At 38.7% G+C, this 26,618-nt stretch overlaps 1 protein-coding gene across 1 annotated transcript in view; it reads right to left on the reverse strand.

Annotated features, from left to right (window-relative positions):
• The window catches only part of CSMD1 (CUB and Sushi multiple domains 1), a 1,770,408-nt gene that overhangs the window by 63,422 nt on the left and 1,680,368 nt on the right, over positions 1-26,618 (reverse strand). Inside the window, exons 53-54 of the mRNA XM_075557189.1 lie at positions 25,884-26,057; positions 23,935-24,108 (exon numbers count right to left, since the gene is read on the reverse strand). Coding sequence (XP_075413304.1) covers positions 23,935-24,108; positions 25,884-26,057 — 348 coding nt within the window. The remainder of the gene's footprint in view (positions 1-23,934; positions 24,109-25,883; positions 26,058-26,618) is intronic.

Genomic DNA, 26,618 nt, shown 5'->3' on the forward strand with positions numbered 1-26,618 from the left:
GATAAGGCCCTCCCAGGGCTTTGGAGTACTCAGGACATTTGCACTCCAAGAGACGGTGCCAAGGCACTATGGACAGACTCAAGAAAAAGGAACTCTGGCTTTTTGAATCTTGAACTTGTGGTTTTTGTCAGAAGCTGGTAAAAATCTGAAGCCCTGAGGAAACTTTCAGCTCTTGGACTGAACTGTTAAAGGGATCCTGCGGGCAGGCTGAAATGGTTGCTAGGTGACCACCTGGATCTACTTGTTGAATGTAGGTGGGAGAAATGCAGCAATGATGAGTTGAGTCTGGCCACTGACATCCATGGACCTGGTATACAGTCTAGAGAAAAGACAAGTGTGGGTTGACAGGTCTGAAGTTCATGATCTAGCACAAGGGGCCTTGGGCAGTTTAGAATTTGTGATGTGGCCATGGTCTAAAGGCAAAGTGCCCAATGAGCACCCTGGTGAGGCTACATGAGGCAGCCCACATGGAGTTGACCAGAACCGGACCGGATGAAGAAAAGATTTTTGAGTCTGTGAACTGCAGCATATTGCAACAGACTTTATAGGTGGCCTGTTTCATTACTTTGCTTGTGGATGCAGATTTCACAAGGTTCCAACTGGAATGAAGATTCTTCACATCAAAGACTATGATTTTCTCCTCAGTACACTGGGTTGATGTAAGTGTGGAGGTTAGAAACTGGATACACAAAATGGGGAAGGTAAAGGCATGAAGTGGCTGGCTTACAAACTTTCATAGGAGGGGGAATATATTCATAGAATTATAGGATTAAGATAAATGGGTATCAGACATATGGGCTAATACCCTGACTAACACATTTGTCAATTGAAAAATTTAATCCTAAATTCCACTTTCAGTTCTCAGAAACATTTTTTACACTGAATTCTTATATTATATAAAATATATTGTTCCTGTATTTTTTAAACTTTATGCATTAGATTAAATAATTAATAATACAATCTTGATGAGGCTTTCCTTTAAGGGCCTTTTCACATGATTACTGCAAAACCATAGGGTTTACTTTGTGCATTCAAAAATTTGTTTTGGAACTGAAAATGCAGAATGAAGTCTAAACTATGTTCTAATTTTAAGTACTAATACTATAGATTTCTTTTGGGAAAAAAAGTATAAATGGCCAATCTCAGTTTCTTCTCCAATAGTTTATGTGAGTGAAAATATGCCTTAGGTCAAATGTGTGCCATAGCTGTTGTTGATAGGTAAGTCAGAGAAATGAAACTGACTTGTTTTAATTTCAATATAAGTCTTACACTAAAAGGAAAAGAAAATAGATATTCACAAAATTAAGCTTTAATAATAGAAGGCTTTAGGGTAAGTTTTTCTTTGAAATTTAAAAAGGAAGTAATATTTCAGTAAAAGATATGCCAGAGGTAATTTGAACTGGTATTTTCATTTTTTTTAGCAAATAGAATACTAATATTCACAGAGAAGGGGGAGTATTGAGTGGTGAATATAATTCTGAAATATACCCATTCCTCATTTATAACTATCTCTCTATCTACTTTCATATTTACAATAGTAAAAAGAAAACAAAAAAGTGCTATCAGACTGGACTATTTTGTGTATTCATGAGGCAGTGAGTGGCCTTAACAGCAAGGGATGTGATGTGACCCCCCCTTCTGGGGAGGTTTTTCCGGCATCCCCACACTTTCTGTGCACTTTCAGAGGGGGTACCAATGCCCAGCAGTACAGCTGTAACTTGGGCAGGTCTCCTCAGTGTCCACTGTCTCTTGGCAGATAAACAGGCAGCATAGAGACAGTAGGTTTCTCTTCTGTTTTCCTAGCACTTAGGTGGCCTGATGCCCTGTAGCTCAACATCACTGTAGGATGGGAAAGCAGAAAAGGAAGCAGCAGGGTGTAAGAAATGCATGCAAGTTTAATGGCATTCCAAAGTGAACAGTCTGGGCTTGAAGTCTGTGCTTCAGGGGCAGAGGATGCCACAGGCTTCCAGTGTCCATGCAGGGAGCCCTGAAACTAAGTGAACTGTCAGGCCCAGGGGCAGATTAGGCTGGGAATCCTGATGCAACGCTTGCTGGTGTGGAAGTGAGTTCTAGAGACAGCTAGCCCCTTGCTGGAGGTTTTGGCCCAGTGGGAGGAAGGTGAAGACCCCCATTCACCCAAAGCACAGGCTCTGTCCAGCCGTTGCCGCCAAGCTGCCTTAGCTTTAGATGAGCAACAACTGGACTTGGCTCAATGGAGAGCATGACAGAAAGACTTAGGCGTTGTTATTTCTGTGCTCATGTTTTCTAAATTAAAAGCAATGACTGGTCTAAATGTGAGAGGGGGAGAGTCTCAATATTGCAAAATGCTATTTTTTTTACAAAAAGGCCTGGATTTTAGAACTTAATTTTGTCAGTAAGTGAGGACTGGATTTATGTTCAAATGATTATGAGTTACATTCTGAAAAAGAAGAAAAATTAATTATTTTCCCATATATTTGCAATTACCCTGATAGATCATTTTTTCCCCCAGTTTCCCACGACATTTAAAATCAAATCCACCTGAAGGTAAGACACTTGTCTATTAGCATTTGTTTTTCACCATGACAGACCCTTAATGGAAAGTGATGGACAATCAAGGGCACTGAGCGATAGGGGAAATCTTAATTTGAAGAAGCCTGTCTATTTGAGATTAATAATTTAATATTTTATATTATTATTTTGACCAAAGGAGAACTGATCATTATAGTGCCTCACACATGTTTAGTGATAAATTTGGGACTAAGAAATTTAATACCCTAAAAAATTCCAATATCCAATGTAAAACACGTGTTTTTGTTATGTGTCCTTGAATAGATTTCTGACCATATTGATCCTATGATCCCACATGACAGAGTAGAATGGCTTCATAGAATTAATTTGGCTGTATACCTTAGGAAAGTAGATCACATTTTTTTTCCTTCTCTGAACTTCTGATGACTTTGAATTGGGCCATCAGGTCTCCCAATAAAACAAAGTAATGTGGTATCAAAGAAACTAAATGATTACATTATTTATATTGATATGGAGGAGCTCATGTCACCCCATTTAAACAGAACAGTCCTACTCTTTGAGGGCATCCTCCTGGGCCCCTCTGCCAGGCCTCAGCTTGGCCAAGGTTCTCTGTTTAACATCACAATAGAATGCCGGCTTGTAAAGCACCCCTCTCTCCTAATCCAGAAATGCCATCTTTCTCCCAGGGACAGAAGTGTTCCTTACCCACACCCGCCACACCCTCAGGAGGGCAAACTGGAGATAAAACCCAGGAATGGGGTCATATAACAAGGCACCTGAAATGTTAAATAGTCTTTTGTTTTATTTCTGTCAATGCCGCTTCCTTGGTGATATATACATTTTAACTTGCTTTTTCTGCCCTCCTTGAAAGGAGGGTTAGCCCGGGAAGTTAAGCACTGTGAGGCGGATAGGTCCTCTGGCTAGCCTGATCAGCAATAAAGACTTCACATCATTCCAATTGAACATTGTAGTGGTCTTCTTTAACTTGCACCACAAAAATATAGGAACTGATTTTAGATTCAAGTTATACATGCAAACTCGTATGTGGACATGTTTACCAATGGCAAGATTTTTCAAACACAGAACTTTACATTGGACTTTTTCAAAGTATAGATTCTTTCTGTTTGGATTTTAAATGATCTATTCATTCTTAAAACTATCTTCAACAAACTTAAGATTAAACCTTTGGAAGAGATCCACTGCTTTTGGCTTTCCAGCTACACAGTGGCAACTGTGTCCAAATTAGCTTTGAAATAGGGTAGAAATAATAGATTTCTCTATTCTCCTCGGAGGCTCAGAAAGTAACATATTCAAAACTGAAGGCACTTTTTGAAGCGGTCATATTCATGCATCATTCTCTACCACTAGCATCTGCCTCCTGCAGGACCATGCAAAGTGCATTATAGGTCTATACGTGAATGCATACCCATGAAAAACAATATTGTTACATTGGATTTCCTTTTTGATTTTAAATGCTATACTTATTAATGCTAAACAAGATTGTATCCTCTATTTTACCCCCTGACATTTAGTTTCTTCAGAAATCTTCAATATACTATAACTTGTAAGGTTCAAAGGGAACTGTTCCATTAAGAAATGTGAATTGATTGATGTACATGTGAACATGTACATGTGATTGCCCTTCACCCTGGGGGCTCAGTCAGAAATCAGGGCAAGGAGACAGAGATTGCTTTCTCTCAATGATCGCTGTCGAAGGCAACAAGGGAAATGAGTCCTGACACTCTCGATTTAGAGTGTTAGAAAGGCAGAAAAATGTCTAAATTGGCCCTGCGACTTCTGAACCTCATTTTTTATCATTTCAATGCTTCACAATAGAATAAAAATCTACAAAATACCATTTTCATATTCTCATGTTTTTAAAATTAAAAACACAAAGTTACTTTAGAAGTCATTCTTTATGTCTTTTATTCTCTTACGGCTCCTAGAGCTGGACAAAGAAAGGAACGTAAGAAACTGTTCCAGGATATAAGATAAAACCATGAACATATGTTGCCATGAGGTGCTGTCAGGTCCATTCCAAGTCACAGAGACCCCAGAAGAAAATACTGCCGGATCCTGGGCAATCTTCACACTTGTTCATTAGTTTGAGCTCCTTATTGGAGCCTCTATGTGAAGCCACATCTACAGCTTTCACACACACATGTACACATTCACACAGACACCTGTCTAATAGATTTGGTGGCCCAGTGGGTTGTGTGTCACATTGCTTACCTCAGGTCTGCAGTTGGAGAAAGATAGTGGGTTTCTAGTCCCATAAACATTGACAGTCTTGTAAATCATCAGAACCGACAAGGTGAGTATAAGTTGTGTCAACTCGATGACAATGAGAGATATATATTTCCAAAGCAGTTGCCACCAAGTCTACTCCAACTTTCGATGACTTTATGTGTGTTAGGGTCCCATAGAGTTTTTGATAGCTGACATTTCAGATTTCCAAGATTTCTTTCAAAATGCTTTTCAGAGAACTCCAACTTCCAACCATCAGTGTGTAGCACCCAGAGACTCAATATAAGAATCACAACACCCCAAACTCATGCCTTCCCTACTTTCACCAGGCAGCTACACGCCTTCATGCTCTATCCTTTCCTACCTATTCTGATACCAAGCATTCCTTCCACACCACTCTACATATATTCTGGGTAACCCAACTGGCCGTAATGGCCATACACAACTCACAGACAATACTCAACAATTGTCAAGTGCCATCAAGTTGTTTCGGACTATAGCCACTCTGCACAAGAGAACAGGGCCTGCGCCACCCTCACATCGTTCTTATGCCTGAGCCCCTAGCAGCAGCCATGGCACCATCACATATTGATGGGGGTCTTCCTCTTCGTCACTGCCCTCGACTTTACCAAGCATGAGGGCCTTCTCTGGGGACTAGGCTCTCCTGACAACATGTCCAAAGTACATAAGACAAAGTCTACCATGCTTGCCTATAAGGAGTTCTCTGGCTGTGCTTCTTCCAAGACAGGTTTGTTTGTCTTTTTAGTGGTCCATGGTACATTTCATATTCTTCTTTAGCACCAGTATTCAAACACATCAATTCTTCTTCTGTCTTCTTTATGCATAAGTTAGGATCACTAAATAATTAGGATACTAGTTTATTGGTTCACGGTGACCTCTCTTCTCAGCCAACAATCAAAGAGTTCCATATAGCTCCTCAGTCTCTCGGTAAAGTGTTCCCTTGCCTCTGCCTCTGTGAGCAGGAAGACAGTCCACCTATCACTCAGGTTCACAGTCCCATCCTTCTGGGCCCCATGAGGACAAGATGTCCTTCATCTCAGTGCTGTTCCTCTGAGTCAATGCGCCACAGTCTCTGGCGCTTGATCTCAGTGGCCTCCTCCCCTCCAGACAGATTTCTTGGACATGCTTTCTCAATGGTCTCAGATGTCTCTCTGTATCCATTATAGCATTTATACACCGAGGAATTGGTTTGATTAAGGGGTGGTTTTTATTTTGCTGACCTTACTCCAAGAAAAAGCCAGAGTGCTAACTGAAGCCTCACTTTGAGGTAACGCAGTGTCAAAGATGCCCCCAAGGGAACAAAGGGCATGGCTTGCTTCACCACCTCTACAAAGTCAAGATTGAACCCCACCTTACTCCTGTGACAGAGAACTCTTTCCGATGGGATTAGAGCAACAGACACAGAATCCAGAATCATACTGCATTACATAAGGAATTATGGTTAGAACGACCATATTAATTGACTAAATTTCAACTACCATGGCTCCTTCAATATACAAACTATTTAAATTATTGCGAAGAATTAATGAAAAAAATTTTAAATATTCATAATTTTTCAGGAGGATGCAAATTTTTCAATAGAAGGAATTACAGGAATTTTAAAGGATAATGAATGGAAAAATAGCTAAACAATAATGTGTTCATAATAAAAATTTGGGTTTTTTTCTTACTGGAGCAAGGTAAACATGATATAAATCTGCAATTCTCAGGGAAGGGAAAGGATGATTTAGGACTATTTGAAAAGCTATGAGAGTTACATATTTTCATGTTTAGTCAATAACTTAAGGGGAGTTAAAAATAAGCTTAAGTTCAGATGCTAAGGTTTGGTAACAGAAAAGTTCTGGCTGATTGTGTGATGTATGACTTTCCTGATAGAATATACATTTCAGAGGACAAGAAACCAAGTTTTACTGGGGACCTGCAATATACAACGTACTTTGCTGAGTATTACAAACACATCTGCCTATTTAGAATCCGTAGGAACTAATGAAAATTATTTTTCCTATACTATTCGTGCCAGAAAACTGATAAAGTTTAACAATTTCTATGACTCAGAAGGTATTGTTTTTATAATATACATAATAAGTAAAAATATCAAACTGCAAGGCTATATCTCCATGTATCCTGCATCTAGGTCTATACACTTCTGCAGGTGGTATTTTTCAGTTACTACATCCTCCCTCAAGAATTCTGCCCACTTATTTTTATGCCATATCCAAAGGGCATTTTCTGTGTTCTCGAGGGATTCAGATTATGTCCTCTTTCAATATTCTTTGAATTTTGGGAACAAGATACTCTGAAGGGGAAGAATGGGGGCTGTAGGATAGATGGGGTCAGGTTTACCAATGACATTCTTGTAGGACAGCCCTTGAACATTGCACAGAATAAGGAGACCCAGAGCCAGCAGGTTATAATAGAGAGAAAAATTCCTTTGCGTAATTTTCTTAGTTGTTTTTTTCTCATTAATTTCCTTAACCCCCCACCCCCTACTTTAATAACTCCATGATTGTCCTGTGTCCTTGATGAAATTTTTCACTCTTACAGTTTTGAAATCTCCCCCAAATTGAGCTGACTCCTTTGCCTTAAATATAACTTTCTCAGCAGACCTGCCCAAAAGTTTTTGTTTTGATTGGAATTTCCTCTCTGGACCTTATTGGTAAATCCAAGAATGAACTCCAATAACTACTTGTTTTATAAAATTATCGTCATTAGCTAACTTGCTAAAATATTGATGAAAAGAATTGATCTTTACAATATTCTTGGCACTCATATATCCAAAAGCTTACAGACTAAAACAATTGGTTTCAAATGGAAACTGCTGGCTCATGTGAGATCCCAAACTTCAGTAGTTCTGATATCAATGGCAATTCTCTGGCTTTTCCACTAGTTTCTGTGTTTTGGCCACAATTATTTCTTCTTCTTCTTCTTCTTCTTCTTCTTCTTCTTCTTCTTCTTCTTCTTCTTCTTCTTCTTCTTCTTCTTCTTCTTCTTCTTCTTCTTCTTTTTTTTGAAGTCCCATTAAACAGAGGAAGGCAGTACACAAGTAGGTTTCCCTCTTCATTTATATTCACGAACCTCCTGGCACAAAATTTGAATCTCACATAAGTGAAAGTGCTTGAAGCACCACTGAACTGATGTAAAAGCATTTCCTATTGGAATAGGTATGGTGAAACACCTGATTTCATCCTTAAATTGCTTTAAACGAAGTCAAGTATCCTCACCTGGCAATGTTGTGTGTAGGGGAAAATGTGGATGTCAATGAAGTAAAAATGGCTACAGACATGACTGGAGGGAGGTTCACTCAGCTACGGGAATGTGTTATTCTGTGAACTTTAGATGAGTAAATCCACAGACACACACGTATAAATGAGAGTTGTAATTAAATGTTAAGTGCACATCAAGAAAATTCCCTACCAGAGCTGCTCAATCTCATAATCCCAACATTATCCCATATGCCCCTCCCGAATACTCACAGTCTTCCACCATCTCAAAAAAGAGATGGAATGAGACTGACTGCTGGGAAAAGCCAAGTCAGTGGAAGGGATTTAATCTTAGATCTGCTGTCGAGCACCCAAAGCTGTCTCACGGTCAGACATTGTGGCTTCTGCTCAGAGATGTCTTGGTGTACGTGATCCTTGGCAGCAGTAGCAGTTAACTGGCTAAGGCATCTTCACCCTGGACTGACTTTCAAAAAGCAAGAGACCTGAGAACCAGCAAAGCTAAACTGACAAAAGCATGTATCCTTCCGGCCTTCAATTAACACCACCTGTGCTTATTGGCCATTTGGGATGATCAGCTAACAATGTCAATTAGCATGACCTGTTGTGAAAAACAGGAAGATACATAAAGCTCCATTGTTTAATATAATTATTACGTACGGGAACCTGCAGGATTCAAAGATCCCCATAACCTACCGACTATGGGAAAGGATAATGCTTGTTGACCAAAGAAAAACAGTTGCTGGGGGCACTCTAGAAATGACAAACGTAACTCTGGGTGAGGCAACACAGAAGGGCAGCCCGTGAAATGCAGGATTTTCTGTTTCCCTTCTCATCCAAGCAAGTGGATAAGCTAAGGGTTGAGCTGAGAGAAGTAAAACTGTTTGAGGCGACATTTACTAGAGGCAGGCAAAGCACCAGAAAAATTGCCTCTTCCTTTATATTCCTGAATCTCCTGGAGAGATATTTGGAGCTGAGATATGTGAAACTGCTTGAATCACAATGGTACGGAAGTAAAAGCCATTTCTCATGGAAAGTTGTGGTGAAACAGCTACTTTTCCCAATAAAGCGTTTCAACGCATGTCAAGTGAACTCCTCTTGCAATAATGAGGCTCGAGGTAAATGTGGAGGTCAAGGAAGTAATATGGCTAAAGACATGAGTGAAGGGAGGTTCGCACAGCTACATGATTGTGGTAGTTTGGGAACTTTAGAGAAACAAATCCACAGAGACTCGTGTATGGAGAGAATTTTAATTAAATGTTCAGTGGCATCCAGAGAACCTCCCTCCCTAGAGCTGCCAAAGCTCATAGCTCCAACATTATACTGCGTGCCCCAACAATCCACAAATCGCCCACCATCTCACAAAAGAGACGAAATGAGACCCCATGGATGACGAAAGCCAAGTCAGTGAAGGGAAATCATCTCAGGAATGGTGGGGTCTCCACATGATTTCCGGAAAAAAGTGCTGAGTCATGATAAAGTCCGGACTCTCACCAGAACTTCCCAGGGGAACAGGAGGACTTCTCCACTCTGAACCCGACCAGTGACCGCTCTGGCTCTTCCGCCTCAGTTGATTCAGGTCCCAGTTAATGACGGCGCCACCCAGAAACCTGTTCGGACCGAATTTTAGAAAAGAAAAAAAAACCCTCCTACCTCAAGGTCAGTCTGTGCTCTCAATCCCCAATCCCAGACGCGTCCCCAAATATTAGATTCGGGGAAGGAAGGTGCGCTTACCTTGGGCGCAGTCAATAATCATGACCAGTTGAGATGCAAAAGCGGCAAAGGGGGGTTATCACCTAGCTGGAGCTAGGGTTTCCTCCCTCTGCTGCCCAGCGTAGCGGGGATGCAGCGTCCAAAGGGAATCGGCCCACAGCTTCTTTCATGTGCTATAGTTAAAGTTTACTGTGCCAACCGGGCTGATAAACACAGGTGGGGTAAATTGAAGTGCAGATTGATGAATGGCTCTGTGAGCCTCACCCTTCTAGTTCTCTAGTCTCTTGCTTGGTGATGATTGAACTAGGGTACAGCTGCCTTAGTCATTTCCCTGCTTCAGCTTGCAAAGCTGACTTCTGGCAAGACATCCCTGAGGCGAAGCTGCATGGACCTACCTTGATGCAGCCCTGGGTGCTGGAGCACCCGTGTGGAGAACCCTGCTAGTGCTGAGATGCTTACACATTTACTGACTCGGCTTTCCTCCTGCTGTCGGCGTCATTGCGCATGTTTTGTGAGATGGAGGAGGACTTTGTGGATTGGTGTTGGACATATGGGTTGATGTTGGACTTGTGGGCTTGGGCAGCACTGGGTTGGGGTGTTTTCTTAATGTGAACTTACCCTTTATATGAAACTCTCTTATACATGAATTTCTGTGGATTTGCTTCTCCACAGTACCCAGATTAACACACATGAGATTGGAGGTCTTCTCTCTTAGCTCATTTTTGAGGACCTCCTGGTAGTCCTTGAAATGCTCCATCTAGGATGAGCAGCAATGACTTGGGAAGATATTTGCTTTTGTTTAAAATTTTGTATTATCTCTTGCCTCAACTCATTTTTCCCCTAATGCAAGGAGTATCCTTTTAAGTTTTATACCTTAAGTCACCCTACTGAGAATAAGATATACATGTTGAGAAAACTCATCAGCAGCTACCCACTGGTAGTAGAGACAGATAACAACCAAGTTTTGGGGGGTATCAAGCTACACATTTATGAACTAGACCCATAGTCGAAGGACCTTTCAACTTACTTTCATAAAAGAAACTGTATTAGACTAGGACATCAACCCCAAACTTTTCAACTTCAAAAATATGTTTTCTCTACTCAAGAAAATATCCTGCAGATGATATACAGATCGATACTAATATTTCACCTGAGTTTATTTCTTATGAAATAGACTATGCAAAAATTAAAGGAGAGAATAGTATGAAATAACAAAAGGTACTGGCACATAAGAATAATATCCATTATTATCATGAAACTTTCAATTTAAGACCTTTTGAAACATATTATACATTGGACTAATATTGGCAATTTAAGGAAAACAAACAAAAACCAAAAACAAATGCCATCAAAATGATTCCTACCCATGTATGTTAATAAATAATTTTATTTCATAAGGTTTTCAATAACTGATTTTCTTTTGGAAGTAGCTCACTAATTTTCTTCTAAAATGTTAATGGGAGGACTTCAGCTACTAATTTTTTCAGTCAAAATCGCACACAGCATCAGTGTGCACCTCCCAGGAACTCCATGAGGTAAAGTTGGAAATAAGTATTTTGAAATCATTTTAAAACTCTAGTAATTCCAAGATTTGGATATATATATCTATGTAGCTATATATATAGAGATAGATATATTTCTGTAATCTTTTACTAAAAATGTAATAAACTGTCTATATTAAGAAATGTGTTTACCAATTGCAAGCCAGGTGTGAGGCTATCTATCTCATTTCTATGATGTATATTTCAGGTAGAGAAGTATCAGTTTTATAGAAGAAAAAATTTTGACATGACATAGTCTTTATGATGTATGGTTCTATAAAAATGGAGGCTACATAGATTAAACACTCTGTAATATCCATTTAAAAAGCCATTATGTTCACTATTCTTTTGGATGGTGATTTATGAATCTATTCTTCTTAAGTTTATCCATCAACATTTATTTTACTGTAATGGTTCTATAGTACAATATAAAGAATAAAAATGCAGATTATAAATGAAAGCACATTGCAGCAAAGATGCTGGTGTAAGAAATACTTTTTCATAATTATGCAGCCAATAATTTTTCATATAGTTCCCCTCTGTACCATGGGACATTTACTTCAAATAAACTATTAGAAGCAACTTCAGGAGCCAACACTACCGATGTTTTTCCTGCTTTTAGCAAATCTAGTCCCATTCATATCCTCTCAATCTGTAATTTACAAATTTTAAGATGAAGAGAAGCATTTTCTCAAAATGTACTAGTCCTAAAAGCTCACCTATATTTAATTTAGATAGTTCAGAAGATGAGGTGTAGGACTTTGATTTGACTTAAATTTGGGGATGGTATGGTGGGGGTGGTGAAGGTAGGGTGAATTTGTTTTACATGTGAAATCACCAGGTAGAAGATTATGGTTCTGTGTTCTCCTAAAATATTTGTCAGCTTAGCTATGCCATTATTTCCAGCACTCTGCTGTTACCTTCCACTCTGTGATCTGATGTAATGACCTTTCACTGGTGATGTATGGCAAACCCTAACCTATGCCCATATTTTATTTATTTTTAACTTTAATAATTTTATTGGCATATAATTGCATCATGTTTAAATATATTAAAGAGAATTGTGCATTCATCATCCAAAGTCACCAGAGAACTTTTTCTTCATATTTTTATCCATTATTATTATCTCCCCATATCCTCCCAACCATCCCTGTCATAACTTTAAGAAACTATTAAGCTTGTTGTTCTATCTATTGATCTATCTTGGGTTTCATGTAAGAAAATAATTAAAATTAAGATAAATGAAACAACAAGTACAACAGAATAATAATAAAAAACAGAACCACAATACAAAAAAGAGCAAAATGTAATTCACATTAGAACAGGTTGAAAATGAGTTATAAGGAAGAACAAGTGGAGGATGTTAAATCTCACCCTAACTATGTCTGCAGTAAGCCCCATTACAATGCACCTGGTCTGGAAGTAAGACCATTCATAACCTTTTCCAATGGAAGCAGGAAATTGTATGGAGGCTTATCCCAGGTAAAGAGCGTGTGAATGGACTTTGGGCTATCATCAGTCATCCATGCCTTCTGTAAACCAGATGCTTAGAAGTTACGCTCTGATTCCGTTTCCTCCGAGTTTCGATTTTAGTGTTAAATTTGTGTTAACTTTGATGACACTGGTTGGTGAACTTCTTCTGGATGGGCTTGGCTAACACTTCATTTAGTTTGCTGCTTATTTTAAGACAAACCTTTAAGACCCCAAACACTATTCTTTCTGAAAGCCAGGCACCATCTGATCTTTTTAATTTGTATTCAGGTGGGTAAGCACCACATAAGGCCACATCATAGACATGCACTGTTCTCAGGTTGTTGTCGTTGCCGGGTACTGGCAAGTTGGTCCCAGTGGTTAGCAAATCCGTGTACATCAGACAGCACCCTGCTCAGTCCGGCGCTGCCCCCACAGTGCTTCCTATGCTGGAGTCCATGGTTGCAGCACCATGTCATTCAATTTTGTTGACATCTTCCTCTTTTTCACTGTTCCTCTACTTTACCAAGCATGATATCCTTCCCAGCAATTGGCTCTCCTGACCACATGTCCAGAGCTCATGAGGTGAAGTCTCGCCATCTTGCTTCTAAGGAGCATTCTGACTGCACAGTACTTCTTCAAGACAGATGTGTTTGGTTTTGTTCAGTCTATGGTGCTTTTCACCATCACCAAAATTAAAATGCAGTGATTCTTCTTTGATCTTCTTTATATACTGTCCAACTTTCATATGCATATAAGGGAGTTGGAAACACCATGGCTTGGTTCCGGCTCATCTTAGTCCACTTAGAGGTGTCTTGTGCAGCACATTTACCCAACAGTGCACCGTTGGATCTCTTGACTGCTCCTTCCATGAGCATCGACTGTGGATCCACACAAGATGAACTCCTTGACAATTTCAATCTTTTCTCCATTTACCATGAGGTGATCTACTGGTCCAGTTGTGAGGATTTGGGTTTAATTTATACATCGAGCTATAGTTCATCCTGAAGGGGATGGTCCTGAAGCTTCATCAACAAATGTTGCAAGTTTTCACTTTCAGCAAGCAATGTTGTGTCAGCTGCATGTCGCAGGTGGCTAAAAAGCCTTCCTGCAGTCCTGATGTTGCATTCTTCTTCATAAAATCCACCTTCTCCGATTGCTTACTCAGCATACAGATTGAGTAAGCATGGTAAGAGGATGCAACCCTGACTCAAACCTTTCTTGATTTTAAACCCGCAGTATACCATTGCTTTATGACACAACTACCTCTTGGCCCATGTACACTTTCTGTATAAACACGATGTGGTACAGGGGTTCCAATGCTTCTACAGGCTTTCCATAATGTATTATGATGCTCCAAACAGTTCAAAATCTTAGCTCAGTCAATGAAACACAAGCAAACATCTTCCTGACCTTTCTGCTCTGAGTCACCATTCATCTGACATCAGCAACTATATCCCTGTTCCACGGCCTCTTCTGAATCTGGCCTGCCCTATCGCGGGTCCTGGGCAAGGCACTGTTGCAACAATTGTTGGATGATCGTTAGCAGAACTTTACTTTCATGTGATATCCATTATGCTATTTCATAATTTGAGCATTTATTGTGCCGTTTATGTGGAGTGGGTACCACTGTGATCCCTATTAGTTAGTTGGTATATTAAATGTCTTCAGAATTTCCTTGCACAGACTAGCAAGCGTTTTCGTTGCTTCATCAGTTTATGGACACGTTTCAATTGCTATTTCTTCAATATAAAGTCTTGTTTTTCACTAATTCTTTAAGTGCAACTGTTCTTTACTCTTACACTACATCTTCCAATGGTTGAATGAGTAGTTCTTTTTGCTATCCTGACTCAATGTATTCTACCTGCTTTCTTTTGATGCTTAGATTTGGGATTACAATTAGGTGTAGCTTAAAATCCATTCATATATCTATATGTTTATATATATCTTTGCTTTACTGTAGAGGTAGCATTATCATTTTATTGGGAATACTATACACAATTCCTAGGCTCTGCTCTAGTTTTTAGTACCATTGTGAATAGCTTATATTTTCCTCTGAAAGAGGCAGGAATAGGCTATGTTAATAAAGATTACCAACCCAAATTTCCTTCCATGGAGTCAACTCATAGTGACCTAGAGGCGAGTGTGGAGCTGCACATGTGAGTTTCCCAGCCGGTAGCTATTTCTGGCAAGAGGAATCCCTGCCCTTCTCCCCCAAGCAGCTGGAAGTTTCCTCCCGCAGACTGCAGCCCAGAGCAAACCCACATGCCACCAGGACTCACGTTTACTGTGTTCACGAGGCGGGACTTTGAGTCTATCTGTGTTTTCTTCGTTTGTTTGTTTTTAAGAAAACAGATTAAGCCAGCAATGTGAGTAGCAGGGATCTGGAAGAACAGCACTGCCTAGGTAGGTGACAGTGGCACAGGAGCAGAAGCGCCACAGAAACCAGGGTCATCAGAGCTGACTAGAGGACAGGACTTTGCTTGCAGTTGACACTCGAAGTTAGACAGCTCATATTAAAACACGTACAAGATTCTGTTTCTTTTGCTTATAACCATTCATTTGCGGTGTTTCTGAAACAGCAGTGTTATGTAACTAAGACTCAAGGAAACATATATTTCATATTTCTGAATTTAAGTAACCCATCCTGAAAAATTATATAAATTAAAAGGAGAGGAAACATTCTCTGTTGTTTGAATGTGAAGCAGAAATCATTAGGTGATGAAAGAAAACATTAGATGAAAATATAAAGTATTCTAAAATAATCAGACTGGGATTCTTAATTATTTTTTTCATTGAACCGATTGAATATTTAAATATTTTCATTAAAAAACTTTAAATTTAGCAAATGAAGACTCAGTGAAAAATTCTTATATATTCACATAGGCCTCCAGGACAGCAGGCAAAATCCAACTCTTGAAATAAATATGAAGACTTTTTAAGAAAATCTGCAACCATAGCATGTATATTCCAGGAAGGCATTACTATTAATGAAAAACATTCTATCTCTTATTTTGCTCTCACTATTTTAAATACATGGTAGCCTAAGTGGAAGGGATTACAGCTAATTATAGCTGGTTTCCAGGAAGAGTGGCTTCTAATCTATCGCAAACCATGTAGGGAGGAGCAGGGCTTTTCCAATCCAGGTCTGAATCTGACAAGAAAAGGTGCTTCATGCTAGAGTTACTGAGTTTGAGCTATTTTTATAGAAATATACACTGAGGTCAGCCTCACTAGTGCAGGGGTTAAATCACAGACCTGCTTATCAAAGTGTCATCAGCTGAACCCAGAAGCCCCTCTACATCAGGGAGATAAGAAAGTTCATTTCTGCGAAGATTTTCCCTAGCGGACACCCGGCTGGGTGGTTCTAGCTTGCCGTGGTTCTAGCTCGCTGTAGGTTGCTGTGAGCTGGAACGCATTTGAACAATATTAACGGTTCTGTGAACTACTGAAAGAGCAAAAAAATCTGTCTTGGAAGAAGTTCAGCCACAATATTGCTGTGAGGCAAGAATGGTAAGATTTCTTCTCAGGTACTTTGGACATATAGTCAGGAGAGACCAGTGTCTGGTGAAGGATGGCAGGCTTGGTAAAGCAGAAGAGTGCTGAGGAGCAGAAAGACCCCTGGCAAGAAGGATGGACACAGTGCTGCAACAATGGGCTCAAACAAAGGCACAGCTGGGAGGATGGCACAGGTGGGACAGTGTTGGTTTTGGTGTGCATGAGGTAGCTACGATTTGGAACCATCTCTGGGCACCTAACTACAGAGCTGAAATTGAATAGATGGCAACAGTATATTTTGTGAGGGGTTAGAACATATTTACTTAGAGTTCAGTTCCTAAAATTTGTTTGGTGTTGCTCTTATGAGTCATCTGCTAAATGACTGCTGCTGGATTATCTGAGAACCCATGATTTTAATTGCCTCGCAGATTAGATATTTGAAAACATTATCAAGAATTTGAAAGAAAATGTAAAAATAATATACCTACATGAATTAAAACTTCTAAAGCTCCTGTGAAAAATTTTAAGGAGGTGCACTAACATTAAAGTCTATAATATTAAAAATAGCTGGCACTTTTTTCTATAAATTTTATTAAGTCATTTCATGAGCCCAACTTCATTTTAATTATTCCTTTTATCTGTTTAGTAACATGTAATTTCTATGTACTTATTTAGAAATAAAACAAAGCCAAGCACTAGAGAACAATAGATGCCTGACACAGACAACTTTCAGATGAACTGGTGCATTTGAATCTCTTTGAGAACCACTGTGTTTGCGGTATATATTCCTCTTCATTACATATATTTAAATCACTAAGTTTTAAAATTAGAGGCTTCCCTATTTTTTGAGGTAAGAAAAAATGAAAGACAACATTAATACATTGTAACATTTTCTTCAGTTCAGTTAATATCAAAAGATCCTACCACAGTACTTGACTCTGAAAATAATTAAATACTATAGACATTTGATTTTATTTCACCTTCACTTGGAGGTACTTAGAGGATAAGGAATACAGATGCAAAAAGGAATGAAAATAAAACTTTTGATAATTAAATCCTGCTACTTTGAGTTCATGCAAAGTTTTGTGAGAAGGGCTTTATCACATGTCAAGGCTACTGTACTTCCATTGGGCAATGTGTTAGGAGCTATGGATGAATGGGCTTCTTCTTGCCAGACTAGCTAACTCCCTCTCGCTCCTGGATTATTATCTACTTAGTGGTATGAATTATGCTATCATATATTCATGTATATGACAGAATATTTATATGACAACATAATACATATTACTAAGTAGATAATGTATATGACAATATAATTGATATGCATATTGTAATTGTGCTGCTATTAAAAAACTTCATAGCTTGGATTTTTTCTGGAACTGCAATAACTAATTTATTTTGCAGGTATTATAGACTTCTCTATTATTACACTTGCAAAATAAATGAATTATACACACACATATAATGGCATACTGCTATTGAGTCAATCACTATATGAACCCTCCAATGTTTCTTTCAAAGCTATGAATTTAAATACTTTTATAAAACAACCTTATCACCTTCAAAGTATTTTCCATTACAGTTAATACATTTGTCAAATTTATGATTCCGTTATTGGAAATATTTCAAACCCATCTGTTTGGAAGGCTGACAGCACCTCCCTAGTTTTCCCTTCACCTCTTCTATGTTCCCAAATCCCTGTACTTTCATGTCCCTCTTTATTTTCAGAAACAAAAAGAAATCACACAGAGAAAGGACGGGTGAGTAGGATGCGTGGAATGAGAAGTATGCTATTTTTAGCCAAAAACAGGTGCACTGAGATGGCTGTGTGAGCAGCTGCATTGTCGTGGTGGCAAAAGCAGTCCCCCACCTGCCACAAATGAGGCCTTTTGACACACTGTTATGCAATCTTTTCAGAACCTCTCAATAGAAAGCTTGATTAATAGTCTGACCTGGTGGAATGAACTCCAAATGCAGTACCAGTCGACATTTTCATCCGTTCGGGGTTTCGACGGACGGCCAGAAAGAAGTTTGTCATCAATCAGCATTTCACCTTTTTTGAGTTTTCCCACAGCGCTGTCCTTCTAACTCTGTTCAACATCACAACAGTTGCTGCGGCATTTTTCCCGAGTGAGAAACAAAATTTCACAGCCACATGTTCTCTTAAATTGGCCACCGCACAAAATGAGGTGTGAGTGAAATTTCTTGCACATAAAATTTACTGTGACCAGAAAGAATCATTTGATGTTTGCCTAGTAGGAAAAATGCATACTGTGAAAGTTCCGCTATGCTCGATGCAATTCTGGTTTTGGGGGGACCCCGTTATATATCATTTCCAAGATTATGAATGTGGGAGCAGACAGCCTCGTCATTTAACTGCGGAGTAGCTGGTGGCTTTGAAACACTGATTTGAGATGAACAGCCAACCCCTACCTCACAGCACTACAAAGCACACATAGGAAACATGTGGGAGGTGTTAAGTGCTGTTGAATCAGCTTTGACTCACAGTGACTCCATGTTTATCAGCACAGAACACTGCTGGTCCTGTGCCATCCTCAAGATTACCACTATGTAGAACACGCTGGTCGAGATAGTATAGCTGTCCATCTAGTTGAAGGATTTCTCTTGTTTGATTGACTCTCTACCAAGCATGGTATCTTTTCCAGGCACTGATCTCTCCTAGTAAGTTGTCCAAAGGACAGGAAAAGCCATTTTGCTGTCGTCCCTCCTCAGGAGCATTTTAGTGATATTTCCTCCGTAAGAGATCTGCTTGTTCTTGAAGTTCACTGTACTTGGAAACCACTTCAGCAACACCACAGTGCAAATGCATCTCCCCTCTCACCCCCCTCTCACCCCCCGACATTCATTATGCATATGAGGTGAATGAAAATACTGCGACTTGGCTTATGTGCACCTTAGTTCTCAAAGTGGTATCTTGTTTTTAATATGGTAAGTACGTCGGATGTAATAAGTTTACCCAGTGTAAAACATCTTTCAGTTCTTTGAATGCTGCTTCCAGGAATACTGATTGTGGAACAGGTCAAATGAAGTCCTTGAAAACTTCAATATTTTCTCCATGTATTATGGCAGATCTCTAAATAAGGTTGTAAGGATTTTACTTCTCTGGATTATAATATCCATTGCAATGGCTATGATGAACTCAGACAAAATTCACAATGAAGAGATTTATTAAGGAAGTTAACAAGCTGTCATGCCAGTAAGAAATGCTCAGGATTGTTTATTAGGGCATGTTACAAAGCTTTCTGAACTTTGCTAACACAGGTCCAGAAAGCATACCACTTTGCATATAAGCCTCAACAGGAAGTTATTCAGATTAATTTCCATGGGTTCACCAGCTCATTGAATTAAGTGCCCAGAGGCAGCCCCTCCTATAAGCCTCGGCTCAAAGACACTCATCATGTCCAACTTCCCTAGTTAAGTGCCTAGAGCCCTTCCACTCCAGAGCGGCCTCCTCAGCTTTACTTGCTCCAGGGGTGGGGAAGTCCATCACTGGGCCATGCTTTGGCTTCTGGTTCTACTGCTGCTCCTCTTATGTTGTACCTGTCATCTGGATCCAGGTGGGTCACTGCCCAGGGCATTTGGGTCCAGAGGACACACTCTATTCTGGTAATGAGATTCCTCCTCCTGCTTCTCAGCAGGCTAGCACTGCTGGGAATCCTATTCTCCATCACTCACAGATTCTAGAAACATCATTCCCATCTTCTTACCAGACTCATGTCGGGAACAGGTATTTGGTGAGAGTTAGAACTTTGGCTAGAAAAGCCACCTTTAATAATTGGCTGCCCTGGCCTCCTGCACAGCCAGGAGATTAGCAGGTGCTTTTGAAGAGGAAGCAATTTATATCTAGGTGCTGTCTTCCAGTGTTCCTGTCTCCCTCAAACATGACATAATCAAAAGTCTGGTTTCTGGATAGAATTGGAAAAAGAAATTTAAGTGTTCCTGATCTGAATTGCATGATTCTTTCACTTCATTTGCAAAAGAAGGCAAAAGGGACCATAAGTCCCATTTACTTGTCCAAAAAGCATTGAGTTCTCAAATAATTGTCTAGCTGTATGCAAAGTGTTGAAGAATCTCACTCAGAAAATGTGGAAGTATAGTGGTCTTTCCTTTGCCCCCTTTCTTTTCTATAATCTATGCTATTCTCTTCAGTTTTAGATTGTTTTCCATAATGCATATTCATATGATGACATTTTTAATGTTTTTGGGAAAAATCCATTAATGTTTGAATCTATTTTTTTAAATCTATTTTTTCAAGAATTTTTTGAATCTTCCACATAGTCGTGAATGGACCCTTTACACTAGATATACTAGACATATTAATTCAGGTTAATTTAGTCTAATCTCAAAATCATATATGTTATCTCTCATTCAAAAGCCAAATGTTCTAATGTCTTGCTAATTAATTTTACATATATGTATATCACACACATATATGACTCAGTGATATAAAGACACTTTTAATGAATTAGGGTATTCTGTCTGAGCCTATCTTTGATTAAGTTGAATTGATACAAATGAAATAGAAGAATAACAGTTTATTCAAGATCACTTTGATGAGCTTTAATCCAGTACACCTGAATGTAAAAGAAGTATGTCTCTGTGTATTCAAGACTGCTTATTTGCATGTATATCTATATGAACTTTAATAAGCATAGCATAAAAGTGAGAAATACTAAAAAGGTCAGTGTACACTTTTTAATGTTTGAAATAATGGACTGTCATATTGTGGGTGGTATTTGAACCATTCCTCTTGGACAGGTAAATTTATGCTTTACCCTCATGAATTTTTTAATCTTCCCATGTTTTTGATCTTCCCTTAAGCATCAGTTTTACCTCAAGAGTGACATATTATAATGGCACTGAAGTAGATAATAATAATTACCAATATCATAGTATCTTAAATGCCAATGAAATACATATTTTAGGAAGTCTGCTTCCTACTATATAAAGCAAAGCATACATTATTATATTCTAATTAAAAGGATTAATGAACCTGAATTTTTAATAAGTTGAATGGGATACTCAAGGATTGTTTTCAACTCATTGATACAATTCTCTGTTGTAAAATTCAGGGGTCTATTGCTCTGGGTTTTATTTTAACGTTTATAATATTATAGTATTTAAAGTCTATTTTGTGAACTGTTCAATTATGAAGACATCTAAGATAGGGTCAGCTCCCATTTCTAAATTGAAAGACAGTAGGACAAAATAAGAAATGGCACATGTAGCTGATATAACGTGTTTAACTATTATATATAAATCGTTTTGTTGGGGCAGTCTATTAACTTCAACACCAGTGTGAAATCTAAAGTAGCATAATTAGTCATTAATGAGAAATATTTTCAATTTTTTTTTCTTTTTCTCACAACAGTTTATTTGTCTCTTCCACAAACGTTAACTATCACATTCGGTTCTCTCTGGTGAAGTTAGCAGTGTTAATCTCATGATAACTCATTGTGGGGATTTTTGTGAACTTTTTCCCAAAGGAGCTATATTTTCCCACATTATGTTGCACTACCACTCTTGCTATCAAAATAACATATGTTACAGTAGAAATACATGTTTCCAACATCACCTATGATTCATAAATGGTAAATAGAGAATAGACTCATCAACAGTACATCTTTTTATGGAAAGTGCATATGGTCACTTAAAGATCAACATTTTATGTAATAATAGATTAAAAATGTTTAATTTAGAAAATTATTTGCAGACTCCTTTAAGATTCATCTTTGAATTCTATTCAAACCATGGAAAGTAATCCAAGAGAGAGAGAGAGAGAGAGAGACAAAACCATAATGCTTGATAAAGGCCCCAGTCATTACAGGATTCTGTATGAGGATGTTTGTTGTGGTGAGGGGGGGCCAGCAGTCAGCTGTGACCCACACAGATGGGATGCAGCACAGCAGGACACACTGGCCGGGTCTACACTACTCTCACATTTCTCCCATGCCGCAGTCAATGGTTGCAGCCACTGTGTCAATCCATCCTGCTGAGTATTTTCTGTTTCATTTAATGTATAGCTGTGCCATAAGGCTTAAGTGGAGGGGATGATTTTAACCCTAAATCTGTAATCGGGTTTTGTTGGTTTCCTAAGTATCAGAATAAAAGAATAATAGGAGAAAAACAACAACAACAACAAAGCTGTAGTTTAGGTAAAAAGAGAAAAAGCAATACTTTTTTTTCTCTTTTTCTTTTTGGAATCATGTCTGGATACACTTAAACATAATTATTCAAAGGTGAAGCATTGCCAGGATGGTGACCTGACCTAGGCTGCCATGCGTTTGAAGGCCCAGCAGTTGCTGCAAGGTCCAGGCAGCAATCACGGCGCTGACTACATCAAGGAGAGGCAAGAGCTCAGGCCCCATTTGTATAGTGCGCTGCACTTGGGTAAGTGCATTAACTTTCACTTGGGTTTTGGCCCAATTTCTGAACATTCTAGTCCAAAACTTTTTATTTTAGAGGCAAGCTAAATTAGTATACCATATTTAGACATTTAGCTTCAGCCAGCACTCCAATTTGGATTTTTGTCAGAACTTTGCAGTTAGATAGTAAACTTTACACAGCTATTAATGAAAATCATACTTTATTCCTCGTCTGCTACTGTTCCATTTGCATATAGCTGCCTTGGTTGCTCTGTGGGGGTTACAGTGATTGTCAGAGCAAGAGAAATTTGTTTCTAATTTTAATAACATATCACTATCGTTATTTTTTAAATTAACTTCACCTTAAGGTATAACCTACCTTCCATAATAGAGATGTTTTCATGGAAGGGAATGAAGTAAATAAGTTCAAAGATCTATAAATACAAATCTGCAAAACATCATTTTCTTGGAAATTCACATTTAGCTCAGATTTATATGATACTTCTTAAGGAAATGAATAAAAGTATAATTGAATTTTACAAGCAATGATAGCACCATAAATATATGAGTAGAAGTTTATTGGACAGACAAATGTTGATGTGTGGTATGAATAAATGAGTGAATAAATAAAAAGATAAAAGGAAAATCAACGTCATTAAAATAGGGAATATTATAAACTGAAATGACTTTAAAAATGGATCAAAAGGGAGATCAAATGCTAAGGTGTTACATTTCACCCTCACTCCATCTGCCATGTTAGACTTTTCAACTGAAGTGTTCTGTATTTTCTGTGTTGTGTTTTTGTTTGTTTCTTTCTTGTTATTGTTTTGTATAATTTTCTGTACATGAAATCCAGGCTATGTATATTGTTATAAACAGTCAATGGATTAAAAATGACCTTGGGACATGACAGAGGCAGGTGGGAGGAGGTGAGGCACTAACATGAAGACAAGATAGGATAAAATGTTCTAAAGTGGATTTTGGTCATGGCTATACAACTCTCCTTAATAGGACTGAACTGTTAAATTGTATGATATGAGAATAATATGCCAATAGAACTATTTTTAAATGATAGAGAACCTTATATTTTTGTGATTAAATATTTAAATATCAGTTAAATAAGCAAGGCAAAGGTCCTTGACAGATCTTTGTAATTTCCTGAGAAATGTTTCACATTACAATGATGAAAGTTTACAAGAGCCCTATGAGCTTAGGTGAAAGTTTATTGTTCAATTATGAAAACTAGCTTATTATTCCATCTCATTACAGCTTGTGTATGCTTAGAACACTCTATACATGAGGAGCTCATCACCTAGAAGCGATTCTTACCTCGACAGGTGGGCAAGAGACCACTCCACTGGCCATTGCTCCGACATTGGGCTCGAGAAGCCCCCTGCAGCAAGTAGCCGGTGTTGCAAGTGAAATTCACCACATCATTCAGGTTGAATTCACTGCCATTTGTGAAGCCACGGGCAGGGTTTCCAGGGTGACCACACGTGATGGCTGTAAGAAAAGGCAAGTAAATATTACTGTGAGGTAATGAGTCATCACGTACTTGGGAGTACTTACTAGTAAATATGCAGGTAAGTGCAATGTATGGTTTAAAGTGTTTTCAAGTTATCATATATTTTACAGATTCTATTCTTATTTTTAAAGGAAAATTGGGAGATTAAAGCATGGGGATTAATCCCAAGACTTATTATAATTGAAGAAAATAATCAATACCTCACAAGTCCCCTCTTTATCACAGAAGAGAGCATCATTCCTTACTCAGTTCATGACAGACTAATACATTTTAGAATGAAGCAATGAGAAGGTAAAAGATATACCCAAATTATTCATCAATCCAGAGTTTGAATACTTTCTCTTTGGTGTCTACAAGCTAAAACTGCAAAACTCTTATTTAGAAACCACAGTAGGAATTCAGTTGATCATTTTAATTGTGCGTGTGCAAAACCTTCACATGCCAATGTTGTTGTGGTTGCTACATGTCCTCCAGCTTGTTCTGAGTCCTGGTACCAGAGCATCGCTGCTCCCTATGGCTCTCCAGGATGTGCTCTTTACAGGCACCGACACCAGGAGTCATCCTGTGAGTGCCAGCCACCAGCACCCTGTGAGTGCCAGCCACCAGCACCCTGCGAGTGCCACCCACCAGCACCCTGCGAGTGCCATCCACCAGCACCCTGTGAGTATCACCCACCAGCACCCTGTGAGTGCCACCCACCAGCACCCTGTGAGTGCCAGCCACACACTAGAATATCGGCGCCACTAAGACTCCTTTACACAAACGTTGAACACAGTGAAATGAGCAAAAATAGCTATGGCTCCTCAAACTTTATTTTCATTGAAAATTCCTCTTGGATGATCCTTTTATACGTAATGAACTGCTATTAATGTCATGATGAAAATGCCCATGGAGAGCAAAGATAAATATTCATTGTTTTTTATCAAAAGAAACACATTATGTTCACAACCCCGACTTTCTTCCCTCATTTATCTTGTAAATATTTTCCTTCTCCGCAGTAAGGTTCTCATCCTAAGCTTTGCCCATTTACCACAGAACTATTTATAGTGAGTAAGTGCCATGACCCTATAGTTATACCATTTCCTTAACTAAGTCACACGAAGACAAATTATATACATGTTAGAAAGATATTTAATATGAAATGAACAATAAAGGAAGGGTAAAATATTTTCCAAAACTACAATATTTATTTAAAGAGTTTAAAAATAATTAGTACTTACATATTTTCTCTTTCTTCTAAGAGAGAAACCTTTAAAACATTTATTCTTAATGAAACAAAAGTCAGCAACAACACAGAAGATTAATAGAGTGTGGTGAAAAATATATATCACTTTATATATAAGAATATATACACACACATCTGTATATAATCACACATCTATATATATATATTCTTCAGGTTAACCATAAACTCTGACTCAGGCACCTTTACCTTTCTATCTTTAGGGTGTATAAACGGGGAAGGAGAGTATCATGGCGTCACTCATTCTGCGATCCATTTGAAAGGAGTTACTGAGCAAACTAAATGTGAGAAGATGTTTGGTGAATGAGTTGCTAGAAAACTAATAGAGAAGCAAATAAGGAAGAGGAAAGAGTGTTGCTTCCGGCTCAAATTCTTTTCATTTGGACACATTGAGAGTGCTTTATTCTGTTCTCCTCTCGAGGGTAAGTGTCCTTCTGTCATAACTGCCTGGCAGATGAAAATGTGACGAACAGGAACATCTGATAAAGAGATCATGCGCACTGTACTTACGGACACACACAGGTGTCTGTCCAGACCACTTGTGGTCCTGCAAGCAGATCCGAACGGACGTTCCAACGAGACGGAAGCCAGGATTGCACTGGTAAACCACGGTGTCTCGGTAACTGAAGCCGTCTCCGCTGATATGGCCATTCACGATGGGATCGGGAGAACCGCAGTGACCAGCTGAAAGGATACCGGCAAACAACAAAAGGGCTGGAGATTTTTTTCTTTCCTTAGAGTACTACATTAATAATTTAATTCAATTTATTGTCAAGCCAAAGACGTTATTGAATAGGGAGTCTGTTATACATGTTTCCAGTGTGTGTGTATCTAGGCATAAACATAGGTGTTTATTTTAAATAGTTGTTTGACTAGTTATATTTTCCTCCCAATGATTGGAGCTAGCTTTTATTATCAATTTATTGTCCCATACTAAGTGAAGTAAAATGATTAAAAAAATTTCTAGATTGAAAGCATGTCTAGATAGTGGGGTTATTCATACCTTTCTGAAATGCCAAGTGGAAGGCCCCATTCAGAATATAAGTTTTAAATAGTTAAGTTTTCATTGCTCATAAACCAGTGTCGTGGGGAACATGGTCTTCAGCCAATACAGGATATCATCTAGAGTCTGCGGAGGATGCACTGCATACAAGGAAGATGTGATCGTAACAGGATTGCAAGGGGCAGTTTACATGCATGGTGACCGAGCTCTCCAGTATGTAAAGTGAAGCCCAGTCTCATGGT

This window comes from Tenrec ecaudatus, chromosome 8 (genome assembly GCF_050624435.1).
Source record: "Tenrec ecaudatus isolate mTenEca1 chromosome 8, mTenEca1.hap1, whole genome shotgun sequence".
NCBI classification, from domain to species: domain Eukaryota; kingdom Metazoa; phylum Chordata; class Mammalia; order Afrosoricida; family Tenrecidae; genus Tenrec; species Tenrec ecaudatus.